We start from the raw sequence: 20,504 nt of genomic DNA, 5'->3' as shown, positions 1-20,504 counted from the left end.
TCCCTTCCCCACCCGAGGGAAAGGCGGAGGTCGGAAGCAGCAGGGCCCCGAACGGAAGCAAAATTGCCAGGACGTGAGAGCCCGCCCACTTCGCCGGAACTATCGCATCTTCAAACGGAAATCTAGTTGCCAAAAGGGGTGAGAATGCGTCATTGGTATGTAATTTGAGAGGCCCCTCATCTCACATCACCCCACGGTGCAACCCTCCTCGCGTCACGTGACCGGCCCGGTCCCAGCCTCTCAGACCACAGAACGTGACGCTTCGACTGTCACATGTCTCGGCCCTGTCAACTACGTCTCTGGAACACCTATCTCCCCACGACGTCCTCGGCACCCCGGTGCCCGAGTTACCTCCCTTCAGCCCCCACGCGGCGGGGAGGGGGCGCTGACTATCCCCAGAGGCAGTGGGTGGTAGGACCTTGGCTGAATTCGGCTTTATTTCTTTTGGGTCCGGGAGTGTTGGGCAGACGACTTAGAATTTGGAGCTGTCCACATGATGAGACCTTGAAATTCAGAAAAGAAAAAGATCCAGCATCAGAGAGTTGCAGGGTTTTGTAGGCAGAGCATCTGGGGGTGGGAAGTGACCTCACCCGAGGCAGAAATCTCTTCTCCCGCATACTCCTGGCACAGCTTCTGACAGGTGGGCGGCTGGCGCCCGGCTTGAACGCTGCAGTCCCGCTGCACTCACCACCTTCTGAGCAGCGACACCATTTCAGGGTAGCTCAGGCTGAGAAAAGAGTCTGTTATATTGAGCAGCATGTCACTTAGACCGCCCCCCCAGACCCCCACCTTGCACCGGAGTCTACCCTCTGGAGCCCACAAAAAAATTCCACATTATAGTGGCCTGTGAGCTCTTGAGGTGAGGGCATGACTGTAGGGTTCTCACCAGAATCCCAGCACCTAGTTCAGTACCCAGCACATAGTGGACCCTCAGTAAATATTTGTGGACAGAATCTTAGCCTTTCATATAACTGAAGATGAAGCTTATGGTTCCCTAGTCTTCTCTTTTAGGCTTCAGGCTGTCACGGTGACACTTCCCTAACCCTAGCCCTGTAGACATTCATTCATTCAGTGGATATTTATTGGGAATTTACTATGGGCCAGACACTGTTCTAGGGCTGGAGATACATGAGGGCGTAACAGACAAGAATGCCTTGCACTTTTGGAACCTACATTCTATAGGAGGAGGCCCCAAGGCCACTGAGTGAGTCTCAGCATAGCCAGGATGAATATTAGTTCTCCTGGATCCCAGGGTTCTTTCCAGGGAGTTATATGAAGGTCAAGCAAGGGAAGGAAGGGCCCCTCTCTATTATGTCCTAGTAAGGAAATCTAGATTTTTTTTTTTTTTTGGCCACGCTGTGCAGCATGCAGGATCTTAGTTCCCAGGGATCGAACCCATGCCCTCTGCAGTGGAAGCCAGGGAAGTCCCAAGGAAACCTAGATTTCTGTGACTGAGTTGCTGTGGACTTCAGGAAAGTCACTTCTTATCTCAGGGCCTTGATCTCCCATCTCTACAATGGATGGCAATAGGGGGATGGGGATATAGTCTTTATGGGTATTCCCTGCTCTAAAGTTCAATGATAGTGAAACTGTCAAGTGCTGTATCACTCTATGTGAGGGGCTTTGATCCTTCTCCTCTTCCCTTTAGAATTTGGCTCGTCTGGGGTTGGGAATGAAGGAGTGAAGATGGTGCTGCTCTGATCAACCCACAGGGGGAATGGAGGGTTAGAGGCTTAAATGAAGGGTTTGGGAGGCCAAGCCCTGCCCGCGGAGTTCCCTGGAAATCATGAGGAAGAATTGCTCTGCTCTTGGGTCTTTCCTATTGGCCTCTGCCTCCCTGCCCCCCTCCTTTCTTTCCCTCTGTCTCTGTCCCTAGTCTCTCTCTGTCTCTCTGAGTGGTACGGTGGAAGGGTTTTGGACATCTGACCTTTAGTCCTGTCTTAAATAATTCATTGCTTCTCCGTGGGCCTTAATTTCTCCTTTTGACAACTTGGTCTGGTCATTTCTGTTTTGCCTAAGGTAAGAATTGAGCAATATCAGGTGAGGTAAGGAAGGATATGAAAGGGTCTTGCAAAAGCCCCCCTCTGCAGGCTTTTACTACTGTGGATTCCAGGTTTCTCTGGGCCCACCAGTCCCACCTGCCTCTCTCTGTTTCTCAGCCTTTTGATGACTTGCCTTCTTGGTTCCAGCTATGATCTGGATTTGTTGGTGCCTTTGTTAAATTACCCAGGATTATGAGAGTCATCATTTTATTTGTGGTCTCTGGATGGGATCACAGGGCTATGGGATGGTGACTTAAGGTCATACATAGGAGGCTGGGCTCAAAGCCCCATGGAGTGGTGTGTGGAGGAGCTGGGGAGCAGAGGCCATCTAGAGGGAATGGCTCTGGGGATGGAGCTTTCCAGAGCTGAGCCCATATCTCTGTTTCATGGTCCTTTTTGACTCCTCTCAGGCCCTCTGAGCAGCCTTGAAGGGTGCATTAACTATATTGGGCCTCGAATGTGTGGGTGTTGGGGGGTATTTTCCTCTCAGTCTGTGTGAAGGTCAAACCCTACTTGATCTTTTTTTTTTTTAAATTTTATTTTGGCTGTGCGGGCTCTTTGTTGCGGTGCACGGGCTTCTCTAGTTGTGGTGCTTGGGCTCTAGGGCGCGTGGGGTCAGTAGTTGCAGCGTGCAGGCTTCTCTCTACTTGCAGCACACAGGCTTAGTTGCCCCACAGCATGTGGGATCTTAGTTCCCCCACAGCATGTGGGATCTTAGTTCCCCCACCAGGGATTGAACCCGCGTCCCCTGCATTGGAAGGCGGATCCTTAACTGCTGGACCACCAGGGAAGTCCCAAACCCTACTTGATCTTGATGCTTGGCAGCTTGTCCTGTCCCCTCCATCTGCGGGTCCATCTACCAACAGTGGAACCAGATGACCTGGGCTGGAATCCCAGCTCATTCACTTGCCGTATAACCCTGTAAGGCAAGCTACTTAACCTCTCTGTGTTAACTCAGTTTCCTCATTTGAAAAATGGGAACCATAACAGTACCAATCTCATAGGGTTGCCGTAAGGATTCGATGAAATGATATATGTGTAAAGTGAAAGAACAGTATCTGGTATTAAGTGCTAGCTAAGTGTTTGCTGCCGTCATATGACGGTGATGATCACGATTGTCACTCTGATGATGTCAGTAGCCCCAGTGTCTCTGCCAGGGTTTCCACGCTGCTGCTCGTCTTCCTTCCCCTTTCCATCTCCTGAGCCCTACTGTGTGCCAGATCCTAGGCTAGCTGTCTTGCCAACTCCTGCCCATCTCTCGTGTCTCCTCTTGGATCTAACACACCATATATTTTGCTAATTTATTCTATATATTGTCTGCCTCCACCCCTCCTCTCCACCCTACTAGAATGTAAGCTCCATGAGGACAGGGATTTTCACCTGCACTATTCATTGCCGTGTCCCCAGTGCCTACAACAGTGCCTGGCACATAGTAGCTGGTCAATAAGTATTCACGAAGGAATGAAATTATTTCTTTTTAATTTAATAGTTACCTAGCATTCACTATGTGCCAGGTACCAATACTAGTACTTTATAAATATTTACTCATTTCATCCTCATATCAATTCTGTGAGAAAGTACTATTATTGTCCTCATTTTACAGAGGAGGAAACTGAGGCACAGAGATGTTAAGTAATTTGCCCAAAGTTACACACTAGAAAATGCAAGGGCCAGGATTTGGAACCAGAAAGGAAGCTCCAGACTCTATGCTCTTTTTTTTTTTTAATTATTTTATTTATTTATTTTTGGCTGCTTTGGGTCTTCGTTGCTGCGCGGGCTTACTCTAGTTGCAGTGAGCAGGGGCTACTCTTCATTGCGGTGCGCGGGCTTCTCAATGCAGTGGCTTCTCTTGTTGCGGAGCACGGGCTCTAGGTGAGCGGGCTTCAGTAGTTGTGGCACGCAGGCTCAGTAGTTGTGGCGCACAGGCATAGTTGCTCCGCGGCATGTGGGATCTTCCCGGACCAGGGCTCGAACCCGTGTCCCCTGCATTGGCAGACGATTTTTTTTTGAATTTTATTTATTTATTTATGGCTGTGTTGGGTCTTCGTTTCTATGCGAGGGCTTTCTCCAGTTGCAGCAAGCGGGGGCCACTCTTCGTCGCGGTGCGCGGGCCTCTCACTATCGTGGCCTCTCTTGTTGTGGAGCACAGGCTCCAGACGCGCAGGCTCAGTAATTGTGGCTCACAGGCCTAGTTGCTCTGCGGCATGTGGGATCTTCCCAGACCAGGGCTCGAACCCGTGTCTCCTACATTGGCAGGCAGATTCTCAACCACTGCGCCACCAGGGAAGCCCGGCAGGCGGATTCTTAACCACTGCGCCACCAGGGAAGCCCCAGACTCTATGCTCTTAACCAGTACACTAGGATCCAAGGAAAACGCCAGCCAGGGATGGCTCCCTGTGTTCCATCCACCTTTGGGGAGTTGCTGCCACCTATTGATGCTCTGTTTTGGATCATCTGTGGGGGGAGGAGGGGGCCGACTGCAAGACTGAGCCTTCTTCCTTCCCCCATCACAGGGTCTCTCTTCCACACCTGTTGGGTTGGGGCGGACTGCCGGGGAGGTTGTTGGTCCTCCTCCCATTCCCTGTTTGCCGTCTCCCCAGGAACCAAAGATGTCTATGCATGTATTACATAAAGGGCTTCTCTTCACCCTACAGATATCTCTGAGGCTGGTTTTGTGCCCAAGCCCCAGGGGCTACAGAGATGAAGCCCACACAGCTCTCTCTTCATGATGTGTCTTGAGCCTTACCTTGATCACTCCCTAGAGAGCCATCTGAGAACCTCCCTTCTTTAAACTCTACACGCATTCTCGTGGCTTTAACTGACATCCGTATTTGGCTCCCAAGCCCACATCTTCAGCCCCCAATTTTCTCGTAAGCTCTAGACCCCTGAATCCACTTGCCTCCTGGGCATCCCCTCCTCCCCTCCTGGAGGTCCCATGAATGTCTTAAACTCACCGTGTCCCAAACACCATGCATCGTCTCCCCCTGAGAATCTCCTAAACCAGCTTCTGTTCCTCCTGTTTCCTCTCCATGTGGATGACACCAGGTCACCCATGCCATAACCTTGGCCTTGAACTTCATTCTAAAGGTGATGCTTCACACAACTTGTCAGGATAACCTCCATAAAAATACTAGAAGAGGGCTTCCCTGGTGGTGCAGTGGTTAAAGAATCCGCCTGCCAATGCAGGGGACGCAGGTTCAAGCCCTGGTCCGGGAAGATCCCACATGCTGCGGAGCATCTAAGCCTGTGCGCCACAACTACTGAGCCTGCACTCTATAGCCCGCGAGCCGCAACTACTGAGCCCACGTGCCACAACTACTGAAGCCCATGCGCCTAGAGCCCGTGCTCCACAACAAGAGAAGCCACCACAGTGAGAAGCCCGCGCACCGCAACGAAGAGTAGCCCCCGCTCGCCGCAACTAGAGAAAACCCGCGCACAGCAAAAAAAACCCAACACAGCCAAAGTTTAAAAAATTTAAAAAATAAAATAAAATACTAGAAGAAAATATGGGCAAAATTCTTTATAATTCTTAGAGTGAGGAAGGCCTTTCCAACTACAACTCAAAATTCAGAAACTATACTCAATATTTTGTAATAACCTATAAGGGAAAAAAATCTGAAAAAAAAAGATATATATGTATGTATAACTGAATCACTTTGCTGTTCACCTGAAACTAACATAACTTTGTAAATCAACCAAACTTCAGTAAAAAAAATAAAAATAAAAGCACATTACCAATGGATATGAAAAATTCAGAAACTATAAAATAAAAGATTAATATATTGTCTACGGGAAAAAATTCTGCATGGCAAAAAAAGTCAAAGCAAAATCAAAGGACAATAAACTGGGAAAAAATATTTGCAATCCTTATCATATACAAAGGGCTAATCTCCCTACTATTTAAAGAGCTCCCATATATCGATAAGAAAGACCAACAGTTCAATAAAAAAAATGGGCAAAGAACATGACAGATCACAAAAAGACAATAAAGACAAACAAATATGCAGATGTTCATCTTTGCACATAATAAGAGAGGTGAAAATTAAGATAATACTGAGATATTATTTTTTAATTTATTGCACCAGCAAAATTCATATGTTTTTTTTTCTTCTTCTTCTATTTTTTTTTTTTTTGGCCACACTGCACAGCTTGTGGGATCCCAGTTCCCCGACCAGTGATAGAACCTGTGTCCCCTGCAGTGGAAGTGCAGAGTCTTAACCACTGGACCGCCAGGGAAGTCCAGCAAAATCCATATGTTTGACAACATAGTCTTTTGGCAAAACTGTGGGGAAACAGGGACTTTCACTCATTGGTGGGGCTGCAAAATGATACAACCCAGACCATAGTTATCAAGCTTCTGAATGTATATATTGTTTCTGAATTCTGAATGCATATATTGTGTCTCCAGATTCTAAGAATGGCTGGGTGGTTTTTCTGCCCATCTTACCTTAGATTACTCAGCAGCGGTCAGCTTGCCCCTTGGCTGGAGTTGGATGGCCCACGATGACCTCTCTCACACTTACATGTCTGGGACCTAAGCTCTGATGGTCCAGTTGACCAGGATAGCTGAGCCACTCTCTCTCTATGGTATTTCATCCTGGGTTTCTTCATAGCATAGTGGCCTCAGAGTTCCAAGAGGGTGAGAGTAGAAGCTGCAAGGTCTCTTGAGGCCCTCCGGCACAACATTACTTGCACCATATTCTATTAGTCAAAGCAAGTCACAAGTCCATATGGGCTGCAAAGGGTGAAGAAATGGAATTTTAATTCACCAGATCTGCACATGTGTGAAATGACACATACATCAATGTTATTCATTGGATATTGTTTGCAGTACATCTGAAACTTGTCCATTAGCGAGTATGCACCCATCAAAAAGAATGAAGATATTCATTATGTATAAATATGAAAACATTTCAAAATATATTGTTAGTTAAATGTTAGAATGAGTGTATCATGCTACTGTTGTATAAGAAAAAAAGTGTGTGTGTGAGTGTGTGTGTGTGTGCGTGGGCATATGTACATGTTTTTCCTGGAACCTCATAAAGAAATCCTGGAAAGTTGTGCATAAACAAATAGAAGTGGTTCCTGTGGGTGGTTTGTGAGACTAAGGTAGTGAGTACAATCGTTAGAGTAAGAATTTTCACTGGAAACCTTTTGTATAATTTAGATTTTTGGACCATGTGAAAGTATTATTTATTTTTATTTATTTGTTTTATTTATTTATTTTTGGCTGCAGTGGGTCTTTGTTGCTGCACGCGGGCTTTCTCTAGTTGCAGTGAGTGGGGGCTACTCTTCCTTGCGGTGCTTCTCATTGCGGTGCTTCTCACTGCAGTGGCTTCTCTTGTTGCAGAGCACGTGCTCTCAGCGCACGGGCTTCAGTAGTTGTGGCACACGGGCTCAGTAGTTGTGGCTTGTGGGCTCTAGAGCACAGGCTCAGTAGTTGTGGTGCATGGGGTTAGTTGCTCCGTGGCATGTGGGATCTTCCCAGACCAGGGCTCGAACCCGTGTCCCCTGCATTGGCAGGCAGATTCTTAACCACTGAGCCACCAGGGAAGCCCAGTATTATTTATTTTAAATAATTATGTCGGGGCTTCCCTGGTGGCGCAGTGGTTGAGAATCTGCCTGCTAATGCAGGGGACACGGGTTCGAGCCCTGGTCTGGGAAGATCCCACATGCCACGGAGTAGCTGGGCCCGTGAGCCACAACTACTGAGCCTGCGCGTCTGGAGCCTGTGCCCCGCAACGGGAGGGGCCGCGATAGTGAAAGGCCCGCGCACCGCGATGAAGAGCGGTCCCCGCACCGCGATGAAGAGTGGCCCCCGCTTGCCGCAACTGGAGAAAGCCCTCGCACGAACCGAAGACCCAACACAGCCAAAAAAAATAATAAATAAATAAATAAATAAAGTAGTTATAAAATTAAAAAAAAAATAAATAAATAAATAATGTCTTTAAAAAAAAAAAAAAAAAAAAAAGATGTTAAAAAAAAAATAATTATGTCAAAGAAAGAATGATAAAGGCATACCTTTGAATAATTTTAAGCAAAGGAATATGTCTTAGCTTGGGCTGCTCTAGCAAAATACCATATACTTGGTGGCTTAAACAACAGACATTTATTTCTCACAGTTCTGGAGGCTGGAAAGTCCAAGGTCAAGGTGCCAACAGAGGGAATTCCCTGGCGGTCCAGTGGTTAGGACTCTGCGCTCTCACTGCCCAGGGCCAGGGTTCGATACCTGGTTGGGGAACTGAGATCCCACAAGCAGCGTGGTGCAGCCAAAAAAAAAAAAGTGCCAACAGATTTAATTCTTGGTAAGGGCTCTCTTCCTAGCTTGTACTCACTGTGTCTTCACATGGCAGAAAGAGAAAGTTCTGCTGTCTCTTCCTTTTCTTATAAGGGCACTAATCCCATCAGGGGCTCCACCCTCATGAGCTGATCTAAACCTGATTATCTCCCAAAGGCCTCATCTTCTGCTACCATTACATTGGGAATTAGGGCTTCAAAATATGAATTTTGGGGGGACACAGACAGCCAGCCCCTAATAGAACACCATGATCAAACTTTAATTTTACAGAGATACCCTCTGGTAGCCATGTGCAAGGTCACCACAGATGACTGTGCCAGTGTGCACTACACAAGGCATCACACAAAAGGGCCACCAAGTACATGTAGACACCATGTATTTGAACATTTATTACAACAGTTATCTGACAGATGGAGGTAGAGTGTCCTGGGAAAGGACACCTTTCTCTATTTGCGCAAGGGTGCAGTAAGTATTGACTATAGTGAAGGTTGGTTGGGAGATCAGTTAGGAATCAGGCCAAAAATAATGAGGCCTGAAGTTAGGGATGCAACATTCACTAAAGAGACAGAATCTATCAGACACAGTTGCAGATTGGAAGGGATGGTGTGGGAGGAGGAGGGTCCTAGAGCACTCCTCAGTCTCTGGCCCTTGCTGTATGTGGAGGCAAGTTTGCGGGAATAAGAGAAATACCTTAAAATAAATTGCCATTATAAATCATAGCAACAAACTATTAGGAAATGTAAAAACACCATTTACAGAAATATATGATGCCTGGGACTTCCCTGGTGGTCCAGTGGCTAAGACTCCACGCTCCCAATGTAGGGAACCCAGGTTCAATCCCTGGTCAGGGAACTAGATCCTGCGGGCCACAACTAAAAAGATCCCACATGCCACAAAGAAAATCCTGCACGCGGCAATGAAAATCCCACATGCCACAATGAAGACCCAGCACGGCCAAATAAATAAATAAATATTTTTAAAAAAGAAATATATGGTGCCTAAATAAATCTTTTAAGAATATGTCAATGGCCTTTATGAGAGAACATTTTTAAATTTTATTGAAAGACTTTAAAGAAGTCCTAAACTAATGGCTAGATATACCACGTACGTGGATAGGAAGACTCAATATTATAACGCCATCGGTTCTCCCAAAACACATCTACAAAGTCAGTGCCATGATCTAGTCTCTGCTGCGTGATGTTGACTCTGGTTTTGATGGAGAGAAGGGCTAGAATGAGCCCACTGGGAGGCAGATACCAGTTGATCAGCAGAATGTTTCAGTAGTCCAGAATTTCTGCCTGGTTTGAATCCTAGCTCCTGTCTCGAGTAAGTTACTTAAACTCTTTTACTTCAGTTTCCTTATCTGTAAATGGAGATAATAATAACAGTAATCCCAGATGGTTTTTGTGAAGATTAAATGAATTAACACGTATAAGACACTTAAACAGGGACTCCCCTGGTGGCCCAGGGGTTAAGACTCCGCCCTTTCAATGCAGAGGGCGTGGGTTCAATCCCTTGTCAGGGAACTAAAATCCTACATACTGTGTGGTGTAGGCAAAAAAATTAAAAAACAAACAAAAACACTTAAACAGAGCTTGACACATGATAAGCACTATGTAAGTTATTAACATTATATTCACTTTTGGGTTCAGGATGATTTTAACAGACAGTAGGAACAGTGTGGAGAGGGATGTGTGACTAAATTCCAGGGCCTTAATGAATATAACCTGAGCACTGGATTTGAGGGGTGGAGGAACAGGAAGGGGCACACACCAGAATAACAGTGCTTTTCCACATCTGCTTGAATTGAGATTTTTCAAGTTTATAAATGGCTTTCATGCTCGTTTTCTCAGTAAATCGTCATGCTGTGCCTGAAGGGTAAGGATTAGAGCCCATTTTACAGATTTGGAGACTAGGGCTTAGAGAAGTTAGGTAAGTGGCTCCATGGGGACAGGTTGACGTTTGTTTTGCCCTCTTCTGTGTCTGTAGCCACAGAGCATAGTCCTGGCACAAAGAGCAGGGCCTCAATAAATACTGGTTAATGGATGAATAGGTCAAATGGGTATTCCTTCTTTTGTTCCTGAGCAAGCAGGTGTGATAGGTCCTGTGCCAGGTACCATGGGGAGGCAGAGATTAATCAGATGGGGTCCTTGAATATGAGGCACTCGGAGTCCAATGGGTTGTTAAGCTGCATTTAAATTTTGCTACCTGAAGCACTGAGTCTTCCTTGAAGGATAGGTGCTCTGGGAAGTAACCCAAGCCCATTACAAAAATAAACCTTTGTTGTATTAAATCACTGAGATTTGGGAGATACTTGTTATGTAGCATAACCTAGCGTTAGCCTTGCCTATCTGATATACTGTGGTTCCCAAACTTGACTGAAAATAAGAATTGCCAGAGGTAATTGCTAAAAACCCAGATCTACTGACTCAGAATTTCCAAGGAAGAGACCTGGTCATCTGTATTTGTAACAGGCTTGCCCTCCAGCTTCGGAAGGGTCAAGAAAGACTCCTGCAGCTCACCTTGAAAGGAAGAGTAGGAGTTGGACTTGGAGAGGGGAGAGGGAAAGGTATTCCAAGGGTCAGGAACAACATGAAGAAAGGCATGGAGGTGGGGAGACGCAGGAACTACCTTGGGACCAGAATCTGGTACATGGGGAATGGTGGTACGTGCTAAAGTGGGAAGTCAGGTGAGAAAGTCTGAGTTTTATCTCATCAGCAGCGGGGAACTGGAGAGGTTTTCTGAGCAGGGGCTGGCCTGGTGATATTGATGCTCTAGAAAGGCCACTCAGGCAGGGAGACTGCATAGGAGGCTGGTGTGTGGTCCAGGCAACCCACCTCACATTGTTATTGAGTGGACTTTAAGTGATCATGGATGTATTGAGCTCAAAATCACTGACCCGTGAGACGGATTACCATTGTCATCACATCGTGTGTGCCTATGTGTCCTTAGAGCCGCAGCCAGATTTGAATTGTGCATCTTTCACACATTCACTCATTTAATGAATATTTACTTTTTTGTTTTGTTTTTTTTCATTTAACTAATATTTATTGAGCACCTACTATGTGCCAGGTGCCATAGTGCCACTGGAGAACCAGCAATGGACAAAGCAAGCAAAAACCCCTGCCTTGAAGACCTGAATAAACACTTCTCCAAACAGGATATACAGATTGCCAACAGGCACATAAAAAGATGCTCAACATCACTATCATCAGGGAAACGCAAATCAAAACCACCATGAGATATCACCTCACACCTGTCAGAATGGCCATCATCAAAAAGAACACTAATAGCAAATGTTGGCGAGGATGTGGAGAAAAGAGAACCCTCGTACGCTGTTGGTGAGAATGTAAATTGCTGCAGCCACTGCAGAAAACGGTATGGAGGTTTCTCAAAAAACTAAAAATAGAACTACCATATGACCCAGCAATTCCACTCCTTGGTATATTTCCAAACAACAACAACAACAACAATTTTAAAAAACTAATTCAAAAAGATAATTGCACCCCAATGTTCACAGCAGCATTGTTTACAATTACCAAGATATGGAAGCAACCTAAGTGTCCATCAACAAATGAGTGGATAAAGAATATGTGGTATACACACACACACACACACACACACACACACACACACACACAACAGAATACTACTCAGCCATAAAAAATAATGAAATTTTGTCATTTGCAAAAATATGGATGGACTTGGAGGGAATTATGCTAAGTGAAATAAGTCGGGCAGAGGAAGACAAATACTGTATATATCACTTATATGTAGAATCTGGAAAAATACAACAAACTAGTGAATATAACAAAAAAGAAGCAGACTCACAGTTATAGAGAACAAACTAGTGATTACCAGTGGGGAGAGGAAGGGGGAGGGGCAATATAGGGGTAGGAGATTAAGAGGTACAAACTATTATGTATAAGATGACTAAGCTATGAGGATATATTGTACAACATAGGGAATATAGCCAATATATTATAATGACTACAAATGGAGTATAACCTTTAAAAATTGTGAATCTCTATAGTGTACACCCATAACTTATACTGTACATCAATTATATTTCAATTTTTAGAAAATCCCTGCATTCATGGAAATTGTTTTCTTTGTCTTTATGCTGGGATAAAGGTGTGAGGGAATATGCCATTCATTCATTCATCTCTTCATTCAGATTTTTAGTGAATGTCTACTTTGTGCCTCACCTCGTGTTAGTTGCTGGGGAGAAGCAGAAATGAGTCAGCCCCATGGGACTCCCATGGGAGTCTAGTGGTTAGGACTCCGTGCTTCCACTGCAGGGGGCACGGGTTCCATCCCTGGTGGGGGAAGTAAGATCCCACAAGTCGTGGGTCGGCCAAAAAAAAAAAGAAATGAGTCTAGTGTGGAAGCAGACTCAGCCCACGGCTCATGAGGCTGTCAGCCTGGACTGCTGGCAGAGGCTTGAACTGGGTCCTGAAGGATGAGAAGCCTGACTATCAATGAAGGGACGAAACAGCGTACCGGGCGGAGGAAAAGACACAGCAAAAGACTCCAAGGTGTTTGGGGTCCATGATTCCTTGGTGTCGTTAAGGCCTGGGGTCCATGGAACAGGGAGGGAAGTGATAGGAGAGATGAGGTGATGGGGACCAAATGCCAGAGCAGCTATTGAGTGTAATCCGGGAAGTTGTGGGGCGTTGACTTTGTTGATGTAGGGGACTGATATTATCTCATTTCTTTGGGGGGGTAATCACACTAGCACCTGGGTAGAAAACTGGACGTGAAGGAAACGGGCTGCAGGCGGGAAGACCAGAAAGGAGGCTGTTCTTTCTTTCTTTCTTTCGTTTTTGGCCATGCCGCACGGCTTGCAGAATCTTAGTTCCCCAATCAGGGATTGAACCCCGGGCCATGGCAGTGAAAGTGCCAAGTCCTAACCAACCACTGGACGGCCAGGGAATTCCCCAAAAGGAGGCTGTTCTGATGGCCCAGGTCAGTCACCCCTAGACTGACCAGGGGTGGTGGGGATGGAGGGGGCCCAGGAGACAGCTCTGGATTTGGCAGTTGAGGGAGGGGCTAGAACCTTGTGGTCTTACAAGAATGAGCTTTGTAATCAAAAGATGCAGGCAAGAGCCCCAGACCTGTCCTTTACTAAATGTTATTTAACCATTCCAAGCCTGTTTCCTGATCTGGACACTTGGGATAATAGCAGTAGCTGTCCTGAGGTTGGAAGGATTATGGGGGCTACTCAGTGGAGCACCAGGGACTTGGCGGATGCTCCGAACATGGTAGCATTCTTTGGATGGGGGAGGGAGCCAAGGACAGCTTTCTGTGTGCTTTGAGTGACTGGGTGGACGGAGATGCCCTCTTTGATGGAGAGCACTTTGGGGGAAGGCGAGGCCACCACAGTCTTTGTGGTCAACGTCAAAGCCCTGGCCTCGCTTACGATAGTTATGGATCCACACGTCTCCGAGTGCATCTTTGGTCTCTGTTCTTGGTGCTCAGCTCAGTGCTCAGGCATACAGCAGGTACTGCCCTTGAGGAGCAGGGCCTGGCTTGCAGGTATAGATGTGGATATTGCAGGCATGTAGGCACGGCTGAACCTGGGGAGGTGACAGGGTAAAAAAAGAAGAGAAACTGGGAGGGGGCCCCGGAAACCCTGCTGCTGCGGGGAAGTGGAAGAAAGGGGGGTGGGCGGTCTGGAAGGAGGCTGGGAAACAACATCCAGAGTTTGGAGGGGGAGGCATGGGAGGCAGGAGGCAGGTGGGAGCCAAGGTGGGAAGGATTTCAAGAAGAGAGGGGTCATCAGTGTCATATATCCTCCGATCACGGAGGATAAGGCCTGGCAAGTGGTCCATGGATTCGGCATAGAGGAGGTCACTGGGTAACTTGGCAGAAGCAGGTTCAAGTCCTGTTGGAGGCCAAAGCCCCATTGCAGGGGTAGAGGACTTGATGTGACGTTAAGACGTGGAGATGGGAAGAGGTGAGGCAGGCATTAAGGAGAGGGATGCAGGGTACTTGGACCCTCGGGGGGACCAGAACTCCCCTCCCAATAAGGACAAATTTTGTTTTGACAGTCAGAGCCATCTAAAGATAGGCCAGGAGGTCCCCTGAGGTGGTGAGCACCCTGTCCCTGGAGGGAGACAAGCAGAGCTCTGTGACCCACACTGTCCGGGGACTCTCACACTTAGAATGGGGAAGGCTGTGCAAAAAAACAAGCCCCATGTCCTTCTCAGCTAGGCTTGGCGGATTCCTTGCATCACAAAAGCCACCTAGAGGGTCACTCTTGCTATTTCTAGTGTCCAAAGAGCCTCCCGCAGGGACACACACACAGAGGTGGTCGTGCACAGACTCACACAGATACTCCCAAACACAAACTATAAAATCTATCTATATCTCCTGGTGTAAAGGGGTCCACAGCACCTCTCCCCAGGCTATTCCCTTAATTCATTCCCTTACCCCTTCTTTCTGCCATTCCACCGTCACCCCCGTCCCACAGCAGCATCTCTGTGCCTCCAGCCACATCTCCTCCGTCTCTCCGCATCTCTCCCTCTTTCTGTGGCTCTGCCCTCCCCCACCCCCTCTAGGCCTCTCCAGTCTCCCTCCCTCCTGGGTCCCCCTCCCCGGACTACAACCCCCAGGCGCCCCCAGCCCGGGGCGCTGCGCATGCCCCCTGCTCCCCGCCCCCTCCCGGTTCCCCCCTCCCTCCCTTCCTCCTTACCTCCCTCCTCCCCCCTCCCCCGCGCTTCAGCTCCCGCATCCCTCCATCCAAGCCTGTGCCGCAGCCGCATCGCCACCGCAGCCCCGGCAGAGCCGAGCCAGGCCCAGGCCCCTGCCCCTGCCCGGCCCTCAGCCCGCCGCCCCTCACCCCGCCCCCGCCCGCGGGCCCCCCTACAGCGGCCTCGGCGCCCCCCCGCCGGCGCCCCCAGACTCAGGACTCCAGCACCGAGGCAGGAGGCAGGGAGCAGAGGAGAGGCAAGAGAACGAGGAGGAGGAGGAGGAGGAGCCGTCGCAGGATGAAGGATCGGACTCAGGAGCTGCGGAGTGTGAGCTTGGGGGTGGGGAAAATGGGGGGGCGGGACCCCAGTATTTGGGGAGCGCGTGGGGGTGGAGTGGGGGAGGTGCTGGGACGTGGGGGCAAATGATGAGACTGGAGGTTGGTGGCAGGGGCACCCCAATATGTGAAGGCACCTGATGTCTCCAATGAACCTGCATTTTAGGGACAGTGGCTAGAAAGGTTTGGAGGCCATTAAGGCACAAGGGGGCAGGAGAGGTCTCAGGGGCCCTGGACAGCCTACATTCCCAGGAAGACCCTGGGGTCTAATCTGGGGATGGGAAAGAGTGAGTGTGGGAGAGAATTGGAGGGTGCTGTCATCCGCTGGGCAGATTTGCTGAATTAGAAGGATGTGGGCAGTTCCTGGGCCAGGCTGAGCCCAGCAAGACCCAGATTTGGGGGCTGCTGTGGGGAAGGACACACGTTGGGACTGACTGAGATGCCAGCACCTGGCAGTGAATGAAGTGTGTGTGTGTTGCTCTCCGTAGGGAGGGGGCACCTCTCAGAGACTAGGAGGGAAGGGGTGGCCTCTGGAGGTAGCCAGAGGGCCGGGGCCTGAGATAGGGTGACCCCAGAGGTGGGAGAGGGGGTTGCAGGGGGACAGGGAGGAGGTTCCACGCACAGGGCCATGGAATTGGGCTGTATGACAGAGATCGTGCTCCACTGGGGAGAACTGGGGCATCCTAAACTGCCAGGGGCGGGCTGACGTGGGCCTCTGGTCTGCAGGCCTGAAGAGGCCCGGCTCCAGGAGTCGGGCCAGGCAGTTAGTTGTGTTTGGGTGACGGGGGAGGAGGGTGGCACTGGTGTCTGCAGTGAAGGCTGCCATTTGGAGGGGCTGGGGAGTGGGGGCTTGATAAGAGTGGCTTCTGGGCCTGGGGGGATGCGGTGGGGTGGAGGGTTGTAGACATGACCTGGGGCCCCGAGGAGGCAGAGCTGACAGCCTGCTGTGGGGTTATGTTAATAAAGTACTAGACCCAACTGATGTAGCCTGACACACTTCACCAGGAGCCTATTGGTTATTACCCTGGGGTTGTTATCCCATTTGACAGATGAGGAGATTGAGGTTCAGCCATGGGCAGGAACTTGCCCAAGGTCACCAAGCAAGTGGCTGGGAAGATCAGACAGGAATCTGGGTTTCCCGTCTGCCAAGTTGACATGCGTCTCTGCTTTTTTAGCCTTTGAAAGAGAAGTCTCAATACTGGGGGTAAAAAGCTCTGTCTTTGGAGAGCCCCCTGGATTTAGGGGTGGGTAACCTGCTTTACAGAAAGACAAGAGGAAGGGCCTTAGAGGCAAGTGACTGTTGTCTCTGGGAGAGGTGGGTTGGCAGGTGGGAAGGAAGGAGGAACTGGTGGTTGGGGGAGGGAATTTTGAAGGTTTATTTTTTTTAATTAAACTTTGAGTGAATATACGCTTAGGCATCAGGTGATAAAAATAAGCAACACTCATGTGCCAGGCACTGTTCTAAGTGTTTTATACATATTAACTCATTTCGATCCTCACAGCAACCCTAGGAGACTGGTACTAGTATTATCCCATTTTATAGATAAGAAAACTGAGGCCCAGAGAGGTTAAGTAACGACCAAAATCACACAGCTAATTAAAGGCAGGCAGGCAGGCTGACTCCAGTGTTGGTGCTCTTAACTCCCCTTCTCTCCCCGTTTTCATCCAAAGCAGGTTGCCATCCATAATCTCATTAGACCCTCACCTGGTAAGGTAGGGAGACTGGGAGACTACTTCATTTTATAGTGAAGGAAACTGAGGCCCAGTGGTTGAAACTTGCCCAAGGTCACACAGCTAGCAAGTGAGTAGCCCGGATTTGAACCCAGATCCACTGCTGCCAAGACTATGCCATGACTCCAAAATCCCAAGAAATGGAAAGTGGGTCAGGGTGAGGTGGTGGTGGAATTGTGGTGTGATTAGAGAGAGGGGGAGGGAAAAGGCGAAGACAGGGGTACAGGGAAGGCAGGGGATGGGAGTCCTCATCTGAGTGGATCAGGGACCCCCTGCCCAGAGGGGAGGAATCCTGTCTGCTGGGGCTGCTGGGGGCAGCAGATGGGGGAGGTGGGAGGTGGGGTGGAGGGGCAGAGGGGGCTGAGTGAATGCTGATGGCTCTGGTGTTAGTCACGGCTCAGGGAAACTGGAGATTTGGGAGGGCATGTGTGGGGCGGGGAAAAAAAAGCTTCCAGATACAGGGAGTACGGGGGTCTCCCTGCCAGAGTTGAGAATGAGGAAGCTGGGAGGCAGGAGAGACTGGGCAGGGTGTGGGAGGCCTGGGAAAGGGGTCTCTGAGAGGCTGAGAGGGATGGAAAGGCGGTGATGGGTGGGGATGTCAGCCCAGGGGGCCTGATTGTCTTTTTCCAACAGTACTTTGAGTTCCCGAGGGGTTCTCACATCTGTTCATCACATAGCTGTCAAGGGCACAGATTTGGGAGTCAGACTGTCTGGGTTCAAATCCTAGCTTTGCTACTTCCTGTGTGACCTTGGGTAAGTTGCTTAACCTCTCTGGTCCTCACTTTCTTCATGTGTGTATTGAGAGTAATAACGGGACCTGCTTCAGAGGGCTGTCCTGAGGATTGAAATTATGCTGGAAGCGCCTAGAAGGAGGCCTGGTGTTCAGCATTGCTCCATGAGAGTTTTTTTATTCCACAGGTGACTCATTTATTTCTCTTGAGTCTCACATCAGCCCCCTGAGATGGGCAAGATGGGACCCCTAATTTATTGGAGTAAATTGAGGGCCACAGCGGTAACCTGACTTGCCCAAGGTCATACAGCTGTTAACGGCGGAGCCAGGGTTGAACCAGGGTTTTCTGTTTCCAGTTCACCAGGCACTTTTGGTTGGCAACTGGGAGGCACTGGGCTGGAGCGGAGGCTGCGGTGGGGAGTCAGTTGGCTGGATGGGTGTCCCAGGGTCCAAGAAATGGGTGCAGAGATGGGGCTGAAGAGGAGAGCAAGGGAGCAAGTGAGGTGGAGAGGAAGATTGCGGAGAGAGAGAAGCCACAAGGGGACGCGTTGTGGGCTGGAGCCTGAGAGGCGGCTGTGGAGTGGGAAGGCAGGAGTGGGGGTGGATGGGAGACTGGGAAGTGGGTGAGGGGAGGCCTGAGGTGAGGGAGGCTGGAATTTGAGGGCGGGTGGAAATGGAGGCTGTTCTAGGACAAGTCATGCACCCTGAGGGCAGGGACTGGGTCCCAGGCGTAGCCCTCAGGTATAGGATAGGCACAATAGGCGCTTTAGAAATGCAGAAGGAAAGGGCAGCCTCATGTTTGAGGAGAGCGGGCACGGACCAGGAGAACCCTGGTTGATGGGTTGGTATCCCCCAGCTGCGTGGGGCTTGTTTCTGCCATTCAGACACATCACGTTCCCCCTGCTTGAGGGCCTTTGCACTTGCTGGTCCCTCTGAATGCTGTTCTCTCTGCCTGGACACTGTTCCCTCTGCCTTGAATTCTATGTCCTCCAGACTGTGGTGCAGTTAACTCCTCAGGCCTTAGCTCAGATGTCAAGCCCCTCCCGAAAGGCCCTCCCTGATGCCCATTTCTCTCTATCACACCTCCTGCTTTATCTCCCTCTTGCTAAGTAGCACCATCTGAAATTGTCTTGTTCATTTTCCATTGTCTGTCTCCCTCCCCTGGAATGTCAGCTCCTTGAAGGCAGGACCCCTTCCTGTCTTGTTCACCACTGTATTCTCCGCAGCAGCCAGAAGAGAACTGGACACTGATCAGAGATATTTGTCAGATGACTGAAGGACTCAGTGGGGCAGAGGGAGGGTGAGGAAGGGAGTCGGTCGGGGAAGGCAGGGAAGGCGGAGGAGAGAGGTTGGGGTGGGAGGACTGGGCTGGATGCTGGGAGCGAGCAGAGGCCTGGGTCAGGGAGACAGATGGACAGAAGCAGGGGGTGCGGTGGAGAGAGGCTGCTGCCTCTAGATCAAAGGATGCTCATGCGCCTGAGAAGCAGGTGTGAGCACGTGTGTGTTGTCTGCGTGGGCATGCATGTGTGTTACACACACACACGCGCGCGCACACACACACGCACATACACGCGCGCGCACACACACATACACACACACACATACACACACGCGCACACACACACACATATCTTCTGTGACTTTTTTTTTTTAATTTTATTTATTTATTTGTTTATTTATTTTTTGGCTGTGTTGGGTCTTAGTTTCTGTGCGAGGGCTTTCTCTAGTTGCGGCGAGCGGGGACCACTCTTCATCGCAGTGCGGGGGCCTCTCACTGTCGCGGCCTCTCTTGTTGCGGAGCACAAGCTCCAGACGTGCAGGCTGAGTAGTTGTGGCTCACGGGCCTAGTTGCTCCGCGGCATGTGGGATCTTCCCAGACCAGGGCTCGAACCCGTGTCCCCTGCATTGGCAGGCAGACTCTCAACCACTGCGCCACCAGGGAAACCCTGTGACTTTCCTTTTTTTTTTTTTTGACCGCACCACGCGGCATGCTGGGATCTTAGTTCCCCTACCAGGGATCAAACCCGCAGCCCCTGCATTGGAAGCATGGATTCCCAACCACTGGACCGCCAGGGAAGTCCCCACTCTCTGACTTTTCTATCACCCAATTCCAGTCTCTTTCCACCTCTGTTTTAGTCACCCTCTCGTTTGTCTCTGTTGATTTCCTGGCTCACGTTGTCCCGCTCCCTCCATCCACGCATCTGTCTATGTTGTCTCCCCGCCACTGACACTCCTATGAAGACCTCCGGTGTCTCTGATGGGGAAGGACTGAAGCTAGAGGCTTGAATCTGATGCCCCCTCTCCCCAGGGCGGTTCCAGAAGGTGCCCAGGGCCTCCACGGTCTCCCATTTCATCCTCCTGAGCGCTCGAGGAGCTGGCAAGCGTAAAGAGCAGCGTGCCTGGGTTCCAATCCAGCACCATCGTGTCAGCACCCCATCAACTGTATGATCGTAGGCAAATTACTCAATCTCTCTCTGCCTCATCCATCAGAGGGGAATAAGAAGAGTATCTACTTCATGGAGTGAGTGGCTGTAAGGATTAAATGAGAAATGCAAAGCACTTGTAACAGAGCCTGACGCATGGTAATTGCTACCTACTTGTCGGGTATATATGATTCTTACTTTCTTCATTTCGCACAGGAGGAAACTGAGGCTTGAATTGTCCATAAAGTGG

The 20,504-nt window shown here is 49.4% G+C and overlaps 1 protein-coding gene across 6 annotated transcripts in view; it reads left to right on the top strand.

The window, feature by feature from the left end:
- The first annotated feature begins 23 nt into the window (after nt 1–23).
- Nucleotides 24–20,504, top strand: part of STX1B (syntaxin 1B) — a 33,940-nt gene continuing 13,459 nt past the window's right edge. For 5 of the 6 annotated variants that reach the window (XR_009497491.1, XM_059896093.1, XM_059896092.1 and 2 more), the window contains exons 1-2: nt 24–138; nt 15,214–15,362. Coding sequence is in view for 4 of the 6 variants with exons in the window: in XM_059896093.1 (XP_059752076.1) it covers nt 15,333–15,362 (30 nt within the window). In the remaining 2 variants the exon portion in view is untranslated. The remainder of the gene's footprint in view (nt 139–15,213; nt 15,363–20,504) is intronic. The other variant, XM_059896097.1, reaches the window with a different exon arrangement.

Source organism: Balaenoptera ricei, chromosome 15 (assembly GCF_028023285.1).
Source record: "Balaenoptera ricei isolate mBalRic1 chromosome 15, mBalRic1.hap2, whole genome shotgun sequence".
Taxonomy (NCBI): Eukaryota; Metazoa; Chordata; class Mammalia; order Artiodactyla; family Balaenopteridae; genus Balaenoptera; species Balaenoptera ricei.
This window is presented reverse-complemented; position numbering and strand designations above follow the sequence as displayed.